This window comes from Doryrhamphus excisus, linkage group LG17 (genome assembly GCF_037039965.1).
Source record: "Doryrhamphus excisus strain RoL-2023G ecotype Guam linkage group LG17, RoL_Dexc_Guam_v1.1, whole genome shotgun sequence".
In the NCBI taxonomy this organism is placed as follows: domain Eukaryota; kingdom Metazoa; phylum Chordata; class Actinopteri; order Syngnathiformes; family Syngnathidae; genus Doryrhamphus; species Doryrhamphus excisus.
In genome coordinates this window covers 9,503,569-9,513,405 of record NC_136373.1, presented here as the reverse complement: position 1 = coordinate 9,513,405, position 9,837 = coordinate 9,503,569, and the positions used below count along the sequence as shown (strand labels likewise).

General features: G+C 42.0%; 3 protein-coding genes across 3 annotated transcripts; 2 read left to right on the top strand and 1 right to left on the bottom strand.

Moving 5' to 3' along the window:
• Positions 1 to 659: 659 nt before the first annotated feature.
• Positions 660 to 3,971, bottom strand: lzic (leucine zipper and CTNNBIP1 domain containing). The gene is made up of 7 exons (XM_058083459.2): positions 3,805 to 3,971; positions 3,506 to 3,618; positions 3,293 to 3,428; positions 2,304 to 2,402; positions 2,125 to 2,220; positions 1,227 to 1,302; positions 660 to 1,145 (listed from the first exon to the last, which is right to left on the bottom strand). Exons 2-7 carry the CDS (start codon positions 3,604 to 3,606, stop codon positions 1,090 to 1,092), a joined length of 564 nt encoding a protein of 187 aa, XP_057939442.2. The 5' UTR covers positions 3,607 to 3,618; positions 3,805 to 3,971; the 3' UTR covers positions 660 to 1,089.
• A 58-nt stretch (positions 3,972 to 4,029) lies between these two features.
• On the top strand, positions 4,030 to 6,444 carry nmnat1 (nicotinamide nucleotide adenylyltransferase 1). Its single transcript, XM_078798313.1, has 5 exons — positions 4,030 to 4,124; positions 4,524 to 4,662; positions 4,720 to 4,903; positions 5,089 to 5,213; positions 5,930 to 6,444. The coding sequence occupies exons 2-5, from the start codon at positions 4,548 to 4,550 to the stop codon at positions 6,328 to 6,330; spliced, it is 825 nt and encodes a 274-aa protein (XP_078654439.1). The 5' UTR covers positions 4,030 to 4,124; positions 4,524 to 4,547; the 3' UTR covers positions 6,331 to 6,444.
• Positions 6,445 to 8,010: 1,566 nt separating this feature from the next.
• Positions 8,011 to 9,828, top strand: rbp7a (retinol binding protein 7a, cellular). Its single transcript, XM_058083458.2, has 4 exons — positions 8,011 to 8,269; positions 8,564 to 8,742; positions 8,817 to 8,918; positions 9,682 to 9,828. The coding sequence occupies exons 1-4, from the start codon at positions 8,197 to 8,199 to the stop codon at positions 9,739 to 9,741; spliced, it is 414 nt and encodes a 137-aa protein (XP_057939441.2). The 5' UTR covers positions 8,011 to 8,196; the 3' UTR covers positions 9,742 to 9,828.
• The last annotated feature ends 9 nt before the right edge of the window (positions 9,829 to 9,837 follow it).

The following is a 9,837-nucleotide window of genomic DNA, read 5'->3' as shown; positions in this document are numbered from 1 at the left end:
ACACTCTATGCAGAAGCATAGAAGCAAGTCTTAATGGGGGACCTATGATCCTTTTTCCACTTTTCTAACTGTAACCAATGTAGTTAGAATGTTGTATTCTGGTGTTAAACCATACCAAAGTGTCACATCGTGAGGTTTGTGCATTTGGAAGTGAGCCCTGAAAGAAGTCTGGGATGGCTCAAAAGACTCATTTTGAAAAGGGGTGGTAAAACCTGTTTAAAAAAGAGACATTTTGGGAACATGGGCCGCTATGCAGCTGGACTAGCACACAAACTTGCTGAAGCCCTACGCCTTTCCAACGTTATTTGCTGGTGTGGAAGAGTTAGAAGGGCCAGCAGTAAGTACCAGTTTATTAGTGTCCTAACTGTCTTTGTCCTAATTGTCTGTGTAGCATTATAGCATAGAGGAAGCGGGTTGCTAATAGCCTTTCCCCATCACAATTAGCGGCTCTACCAGTTTTTTTAAACACTGGTATTGCCGCAAAACACATTAGACGTTACCAATGCTGTATAAAACCCAAGGCTAAAATGCTAAAGCTACTTACCATTAAGAGACGCCTTGAAGTAACCTCTTTTCTTGAGATACTTGGTATTGTCCAGTCTCTACTTCCGGATGGGATTGGGGATCCAACACACATGGCTGGATGTTAAAAGCCCACATTTTAAAAAGATAAATCGCTGTTTATTATTATTATCAACCGCTATACTGTTTGCTAAACCTTTAGTGTCCCGTCTTTCTCATGTGTCTTTAAGTTGTTTACATTGTAAATATTCACTGCGACAGGAGTGATAGGAGTAGCGAATACTGGCACACAAGCCCACAGCGCCCTCTCATGGACAAAAACAAATTGCTCTGCGGTCGAAGTGGCAGGACCAGCCAATACATGAAAAAAGTGGGAACCGTTCATCATACATGATTATGTTGGAGACTAATCCAAGGCTTAGCAATAATAAATAACAGTACATCTTTTTCACAATTTAAAAAACAAGAATACTGATAAAAGTGATTTAAAATAAAACAATAATGTGTTGTTCTCACTTGTGGGAAAAGCAAACACCTCACATGTAAATAAAACATTGTGTACAATCGTTACACTTTGGTTTTCACACCAGAACTAGCTAAAGCCAATATTTTATCTTCAGATCCTAGAAAAAGAAGAATGCAAGACGGTGATTAAAAATAGCTGCTGCGAGTACAGTAGAATGTGCTAAGAAAAGCTGACTCACCCGTTGTCACTTTTTCAAATTGACTGAAAGTAGCAGTTGTGTTTTCTGCAAGGAACGTCTCATCCTCTGTTGTCAGCTGTCAAAGAAACACCAGTTTCAAACCAGATGAAATGATTAGGGATGCTCCAATCCATCGGCCACTGATCAGTAGCGGCCGATTCCCATGAAAAAGCATGTGACTGGCATATGTCAATCACAGAAAATCACAAAAGCCGATTAGCTGTGACTTGTACTCTTGCAAAACACAACACATAGAAAACTAATAACTATTCCTAAAAATATAATATGAAAAATATCAATTCCGACCTTCACTTATGCCTTTAGGTCAGGGGTGGGCAAACTGCGGCCCAGGGGCCACATGCGGCCCACCAAGTGTTTGAATCCGGCCCGCCAGTTGCTTTCTAAGTATTTCAACTTTTAACATAAAAACTGGCCACATGACTTGCAAGTGGAATGTCTTATTTAGTTAAAAAAAACAACAAAAAAACTAAACAAAACTGTCAAATGAAATGACATAGTTTGATGTGGTCTGATGTTTAAAGTGCTCCTGAAAAAAGGGATATGAGAACATACAGCTGATAGTATAACACTTTTACACATAAAATTAGACAAATAATTCAAGGAAAATTATAAGCATAAAATAGTGTGTGTGTGTGTGTGTGTGTGTGTTAAATATATGTTCTGGCCCCCCGGGCAATTTTGTTAACTCAATGTGGCCCACGAGTCAAAATATTTGCCCACCCCTGCTTTAGGTGTTCATACAAAACAGAAAGTGCTACATGACATATAGAACAAAATAAGTGCAAAATAAAAGGACAGACTATCAGGTACTATGGTACAGATCTAAAGAACATGTGACAGGAGGTCCAGAGCGTGGCTCCTTTCCCGTCCAACACACCTTCTCTCCCAGCTTCCTCAGAGCTGTGAGCACCTCCATCTTCTGCTGGGTGTACACAGCCCCAGGTAGCTTCCCCACCATGACGTCTCTGTCCATCTGTGCAGCGTCACACGGTAGATGGACAAAAAGGTCAGAGCGAGTGGCTCATCTCATGCAGCTCAAAAACATGCAGGGCAAACCTCCGCCAGTCTTGTTCTCAGCTGTCCTGGCTGCTTCTTGGCAAACAGTCGGATCACCTCCGGAGTCTTGAAGGCTTGACTAATGGCTGCCTGGATGGCCTGAAGAAAACAAACATCATGCATCATAAAATAGATGCTAGTACATTGTTATATTCATAATAGTATATAGGTATATTCATAAATTGTACAGATCTGGAGGAAAAACTGCATCTCAGCTTGGTGACTGCCATGCTCGAGATAATGCATTTTTACATTTAGTCATTATCCGTATTCGAGTTTCAAGAAAATTTTCATTATGTATTCAAGGCAAAGCTCTCAATTTACCGGTCGATCTAAGTCCCCACCCTCACCAATGGTCAAGGTCAAGGTCACCTTTGCCTCGTGACCGATAGAACGAGGTGGCGGATAGCTGGAGCTCAGTCACCCGGGAGGGGCTCGAAGTAGAGCCGCTTCTCCTCTACATGGAGAGAAGCCTGTTGAGGTGGCTCCGGCATCTAGTCCAGACACCTCCCTGGTGAGGTGTTCCGGGCACACCCAGCCGGGAGAAGGCCCCAGGACACGCTGGAGGGATTATGTCTCACAGCTGGCCTGGGAAGGCCTAGGTGTCCTCCAGGGGAGCTGGGGGAGGGGGCCGAGGACCAGAAGTCTGGGCTTCCCTACTGAGACTGCTGCCCCCACCACCCCGGACCCAGATAAGTGGAGGAGAATGAAATGGACGTTACACTAATTTGCTTTGTCACCTGTAAGACAAAGATTATAAAGCTGATAAATACTAGTATAGTTTTATTCGATGACTACATTTCATCAGGACTACTCCTTTTCAGATATGTGGAACTTGAAATATCATGTAAAAATAAATCATCAGTCTCATGCAGCAGCACTGCTGATCCATGAGGTTCACTGTGGATTCTACTGAGATCCAGTCTGCTTCGCTTTTAGTTTTGCAAACAACCCCGGAGTCACAAGATGTGTGATTGTTGTTCTCCTACCAGCTGCATTCCACTCAGCTCATCCACAAGAGTCATGTCTCCTGTCATGATCTTCTTCAAGGAGTCATTGAATTCACTCAATTGCTCCAAAGTCTCCTTCTTTGTCTCCTCATATTCTTCCTCATCTAGCTCTTCCCTGCAACAATGCCAACATGTCATGTGCATGGACTCTATGCATAATACAGTATGTTTAAAGTGTTCTCCGTGCATCACCTGCATTCTTCCAGATCCTGAAGCTGCTGCATCAATCTGTCAAGTTGCTCTTCCATATTCTGTCTTAATTTGCTAGTTTCTGACTTTCCACGGGAAGCCATCCTCAATTCAATCTGTTGTAAAACAATAACAGGCTTTTATTTCTTCAAGCTGCTATATAACAGGAGCTACAGTTGTGACATGGTAGTTACACGTTGAGTGAGAAAGACAATATGATGAGTTTCCTTTTATTTGCTAAATCCGATATTTAAGCAAAGTTAGTTAGCTGGGGTTTAGCTAGCATGCTAACAGGGTCTCACCAGAATTGTTTGTAAACAAGTTGGATCACTGACGCAAGGTGTCAAATATTCCAATCCACTCAACAAATGCGCAGCAAACACCAGCCGAAACCCGATGGAAACGGAGAAGTTTAAGATATTCCGCAAATTGTTATTATTTTGCGACGTTGTTTCGTTTTGTAATCTTGAACGCAGCTCAACGGTGCGGGCGCGGTTCTCGTCTTTTCGCCAGTGAACTCAACCAATCACATTTGTCGAGATAATGACGTCACTAGGTACGCCATCACCGGAAGTTAGTACATCACTTACTGGCGGACGACTGTCGTCGTGGTGTGTTCTGGTAACGAATGCTATTTTACGCAGCGTTGCTATTGTACAAGTAACACCTATATTATTTCAAAATTAGTATATAATATACTATAGTGTGTGTGCCCTGAGAGGCAATTAAAAGGTCGCTGTCGTTGGTTAGCAACTTGGCTAACTTGGCAATGTTTACAACCTATAATTGTCGACCTGCCATCGGTACCTGTACTGAATATTGCACCACAGGGATCAGATAAAAGTATGCTTGCAAACCCATCCACCCTTAATTCGTGTTTTATACCGCATACATGTTTTTGGCGTGTGGAAGAAAACTCGGATCTCCAGAATGTGAGACTAATGTGCTAATCACCTCTTGTAGAGGCAACTTTGCGCCACCATGAGCAACTGTTTCACCATCCATGTTCCTCTCTTGAAAGGATAACCGTGCTGCAGAATGAGGCATGGAGGACGACAGAAGAACAATGGTGACCCTTCTGGCGTGTGGGTCCTTTAACCCCATCACCAACATGCACCTGAGGATGTTTGAGCTGGCCCGAGACTACCTGGAGGACACAGGTTAGGTCTAGAATGTGTGCAGTGCTCACAGCAATAACTAAAATGGCGTTTTCAAAGGACGCTACAAGGTGGTGAAAGGCATCATCTCTGCGGTTGGGGATGGCTACAAGAAGAAGGGTCTGATTGAGGCTTTCCATCGTGTGAAAATGGCCAGACTGGCCACAGAGAATTCTGAGTGGATCACAGTGGATGCGTGGGAGAGCTTGCAGCTTGAGTGGGTGGAAACAGCCAAAGTGGTTCGGTGAGCTTGCTAAATTGAAGAATTATTTGTGGACCAGTCTCTCCACCCAAAAATGTGGCTGTGTTATTATCAAACATGCTGTCACTTTGCCACCTGTGTGCAGTGTACTTCGCCTTTTGCTTTCAGTTTTGTCCCACACAATTTATGGTTTCATTTTGTGTTTTTTTTTCCCTGTGTGTTTTTAGGCATCACTACTCACTACTGACAGCAGATGAGCAGGACGGTGACCTTGTAGACAGTGTCAACTACACCAAAAAGAGACGCATGGAGGGGAATTATGTTGAGAGTGCTTCTCATCACAGCAAAAGAGGTAGGTGATACACTAGGTGCAGTTCTCATTGGTCCCAGTTATCAGTCAATATTTTACGACCTGCCCCTCCTGATGTCCATCAAACTTCCTTGAAGGCCCATAACAATAGCCGGGTAGAGTGAGCGTGTCATGAAGTGACATCCATTAGCTCAGTGGGCTATGTTAGCTCTCTGCTTTAAGATAAGATATGCCTTTATTCGTCCCTCAGTGGGGAAATTTGCATTGCACAGCAGCAAGAGTACAGAATCAGTTAAGCAGTACAAAATACACAATAGAAAAATAAACAATATAAACAACCCAAGTATTAACAAAATTAACAGTTTTTCCCAGAGTTATATACAATAGAGTCTACCACAACAATGTTCAACTCTAAGCATCCAGGAGCTACAGTGGAAATACTTTTTTCTGGGCAGACGTAGAAATTAAATACTACTGTTAATGTACAACAATACAATAAATAAAAACATAAAAAAATAACTGAAAAAAAAATCAGACCTTTTTGTACCAAAGTACCATATCAGTGTTTCCCACAAAACAGCAATCTATATACATCTATATCGTCATCAGCTATTCTAAAAATTCAATTCTCATTCTTTGGTCTTAATTGACCAAAAAGATATTATCTTTAGTGTTTAGTGAATTTTTTTTGGTGTTTTGACAATCGTCCTTTGTTATATTAACGCTGATAACCGACAAAGCTAAACTACATCCAACAGTTGGCCCCCAGCTCATGCTCCTGTGTGGTGCTGATGTCTTGGAGTCCTTCTGCATCCCCAACTTGTGGAAGCAGGAGGACATTGCGGAGATTGTGGGCCGCTTCGGCATGGTGTGCATCACACGCTGCGGCAGCGACCCCCACAAGTTCATCTACAAGTCAGACATGCTGTGGAAGCACCACAAGAACATCCACGTGGTCACCGATTGGGTCACCAACGACATCTCCGCCACTCATGTCCGCCGGGCGCTGCGTCGTGGGCAGAGCGTCCGGTACCTGCTTCCAGACAATGTGCTTTACTACATCCAAGAACACGATCTCTACAGCGCTGAGAGTGAGCAGAAAAACGCTGGTGTGGTTCTTGCACCCCTGCAGAGATACTCAGGTGACCCCTCAAGTTAAATATCAACACTTCCTGCAGCTACATGGAACACCGATATTTAACTAAGTTGGCTTTTTTACTGTGTCGGGATGAACATGCGAAACTACTGAGGGACAATAAAAACGTTTTTGACAGCCAGTGACTCACATTGCCGTTTGTAAAACACTGATCCCTTTATTGATGGCTGTAAGTGAAAGTGAAATGGTTCGTTATACTCATGATCTGTGACATGGTGGGCGTGGCATGGCGCCGCTTGTCAGTCAAGTGTCATAAGAAACATAACTTAGACCTGTTTAGTTTGCATCTCTGTGTGGAGTTTGCATGTTCTCCTCGTGCATGTGTGGGTTTTCTCCGGGTACTCCGGTTTAACTCCCACATTCCAAAAACATGCTAGGTTAATTGGCCACTCCAAATTGTCCCCTAATGTGAGTGTGAATGGTTGTTTGTCTATATGTGCCCTGTGATTGGCTGGCAACCAGTCCGGGGTGTATCTCGCCCGAAGACATCTGGGATAGGCTCCAGCACCCCCTGTGACCCTTGTGAGGATAAGCGGTAGAAAATAAATGAATGAATGAATGTTTACTGTGCATCATCAGCGGCTAGACCTGCTCGCTGCTCACCATACAAGCTACATGCCACAGTGAATGCCAGTGTCAACATCATTTCTCTTGCTTTCATAGACAGGTGTGCCTTTATAACCTGTCTGTGGCAACAAGGAAGCAGGTGTGTATTATCATGTTTGGACCTGTAGTAGGGTGCATCAAAAAACACAATTATTAAATTTTGGCTGGATACTAAAAGTGTTCCAATATATGTAGAAACAACACATTCAAAATATTTTTCCAATACATGATTATTTAGGGGTGCCAACACATCTGTTATTGTGGAATAAAGTGGTGAACAGTTCAATGGTTGCCATGGAGATTTGAGGTCAGCAAAGAATGCAGCTCAAGAACTCTGAGGTGACGTTTTGTTTTTTTGGTATTTATACTCCTATTACATATTACTAGCAAATTTGTGGTTTTGTTTTTGTAATTTGAATGATTTGTAGTCATATTTATAGGTATTTAGTGCTCATTACCTCTACTGTAGCTAACATTAGCTAGCTACAGTTTGCTAATGACAGTTAGCTAATTGCTGAGCAAGCATAACATCAACAACAGTAATAAAGAGTAGACAGTATTGCTGATGCTGATGCTCATATTTATTGAGAGTGGTACTGTAGTCCTACATAATCTGATATACACTTGTCAATTTATTATTTTAGTCACTGTGCAGCACAACCCACCAGCTCTCCTAAGATGCTGCCCTCAACAACTAGTTCCTTTCAGACTAGCAGTCACAGTTTGGTCTTTGGTCTGGGCCCCTTTGATAACCCTATAGAAAATGATGCTGTTTAGAAGTTAATTGTACTCAACATTTCCAGGTCATTAGACTAGAAATGGCACATTTTCTGACATTTTACAAAAGTTTATGTGTGAGGTGGCACCCCTAAATCTCTATGTATTTCCTCAAAACTTTGCAAAAGACATTTTTATGTTCATTAGAAAAAAATGGAATGCCAGCTAAATTGATATTATGAATTAAAAATTTCCCATTCAGATTTGATGCACCCTAACCTGTAGTCAGCTGGAACAACTGCCTTGGTGATTGATACCATAATATTGGCGAGGTCAAATGTCTTATGTGGTCTGCAAGAAAATCCACAAAACCTGAATTGCTTAGTTGCACCCGTCACGCCTCCTCCCTCGGTGAGCTGAGAGGAACGCCTACTTCTAATAGCTCCAGTGCCAAAACAAGATTATTGGGAGTGTTTGGGAGAGCTGTGTTCTGGGCTGGTCGCTCCAAATCTGCTTTGTGTTTGCTATTTACCTGGTGTGAGCAAGATGCTTGCAAGCTTCTGTGGCACATGGGACATCATCAGCAATGTCAACTTGGAAGGTTACATGATCGCTTTAGGTAGAAGCTCCATGTATTCTTTTTTTACTCATAAAAGGGTTGTGTGTTGTTGTATGTGTGCAATGCTTCTTCACAAGTTTTGGGACACTTAGAACAAAATAGAGTTGATCTACCTTTTGCTGCCATTTTATTCCAACATATTGAAGTGTGTCTGTGGGATTTTGTGTTTTTCTGGTTTATTCATTCATTCAACTCCCAATCTAATTCACTATTAAGCTATTTCATGAGGTTCCATTTTAACCAATCTCATCCAAGGGTGTCTTTATGGGCACGTGTAAATGTTCCGACCTCCAGATATTAAGCCTTCCTTGAGAAAGATTGCTCTGAAGCTGAAACTGAGGAAGGTGATTGATCATGAGGGCGACCAGTACGTCATCAAAACTTGCAGCACATTTCGGAACTACACTGTCTCCTTCACACTTGGCCAAGAGTTCCAGGAGTTCACCAAGGGCTTGGACGACAGGCACATGAAGGTTAGTACGTCTCAGAGACTTGTCTTTATGGGCATTTCCCAAGGGCAGTGAGCTGAAAGTCAGATTCTTTCCAGACATTGGTGACTTGGGAGGAAGGCAGGCTGGTGTGTGAACAGTCTGGTGAGAAAAAGAACAGGGGGTGGACTCACTGGATTGAAGAGGACAAACTTCACCTGGTATGATGATGACATCATATTGTTACAACTATACACATTATTCTTTTCATTGCTGTGCCATGCAAGACTTACTCATAATACATATTATTCACCATGCATACACATTATATGTATCTCTTCTTTGAATCATGCAATAGTACTTCTTGTATTTAGTACACAGACATTTGAGAAGAAATGTCCCATATTAGCCATGGATGATAATGAATAGCAAGCTTTTAATGCTGACAAAAAAGGTGAAGACCTTTATATGAGATTTGCACCAAAATGTAATCCTTCCTTTTAATGTCCAAGCCCCGCCTCCTTCCAGAAAATGGATGAAAAGATGGGTGGATGGATGTTTTAGTAGATTTGAGGTCATTTTGCTCATTAACAAATGATAAAGAAATAACCGTATCCAGCTCTATACGTAACTACACACGAATAAAGAAATGTGGCGACTTCAGAGGCGCTTCAGCTGCTTGATTGGATTTTAGTCTTTTTTTTGGGGCATGCGAAAGTCAAAACTGCAATTTGCAATGAGATGAACGTACAATACAGTCGTAGTGACAGGGGCGTACCTACAAAGAACACCAACCATGTAATGACCGCGACACAGCAATCTTAACAGACAACAGACAAGTACTGTAAATACACATTAGCAGCTTACACCTTTGTTGTATTCACAGAGAAGCTGTACACAGGCATTGTTTTTGTCTATAAATATCTCGTTTATCTGTTAATGTGTGTTTCTTATTTTAAGCATTTTCATTTCATCTTTATTTAGGAGATGTACTGCGAAGGAGAAATATGTAAGCAGGTTTTTAAGAGGAGCTTCAATGTGTGAAGTTCATGAAGACGGAAAGCAAGATCAAGACTGTGGTGTATATTCTCAAAAATGGACTTGGATATCAAAATTAATGAGACTTGAGTGGAAGTGTGT

Coding starts and splice junctions, on each gene's coding strand:
- lzic (XM_058083459.2), bottom strand. CDS start 3,606: ATGGCTTCCCGTGGAAAGTCAGAAACTAGCAAATTAAGACAGAATATG. Junction 2,221..2,303: donor TGAGAACAAGACTGGCGGAG/GTTTGCCCTGCA, acceptor GACGCTGCACAG/ATGGACAGAGACGTCATGGT. Junction 1,146..1,226: donor ATTTGAAAAAGTGACAACGG/GTGAGTCAGCTT, acceptor TTCTTTTTCTAG/GATCTGAAGATAAAATATTG.
- rbp7a (XM_058083458.2), top strand. CDS start 8,197: ATGCTTGCAAGCTTCTGTGGCACATGGGACATCATCAGCAATGTCAAC. Junction 8,270..8,563: donor AGGTTACATGATCGCTTTAG/GTAGAAGCTCCA, acceptor TCCGACCTCCAG/ATATTAAGCCTTCCTTGAGA. Junction 8,743..8,816: donor TGGACGACAGGCACATGAAG/GTTAGTACGTCT, acceptor GATTCTTTCCAG/ACATTGGTGACTTGGGAGGA.
- nmnat1 (XM_078798313.1), top strand. CDS start 4,548: ATGGAGGACGACAGAAGAACAATGGTGACCCTTCTGGCGTGTGGGTCC. Junction 4,904..5,088: donor GAAACAGCCAAAGTGGTTCG/GTGAGCTTGCTA, acceptor GTGTGTTTTTAG/GCATCACTACTCACTACTGA. Junction 5,214..5,929: donor TTCTCATCACAGCAAAAGAG/GTAGGTGATACA, acceptor TACATCCAACAG/TTGGCCCCCAGCTCATGCTC.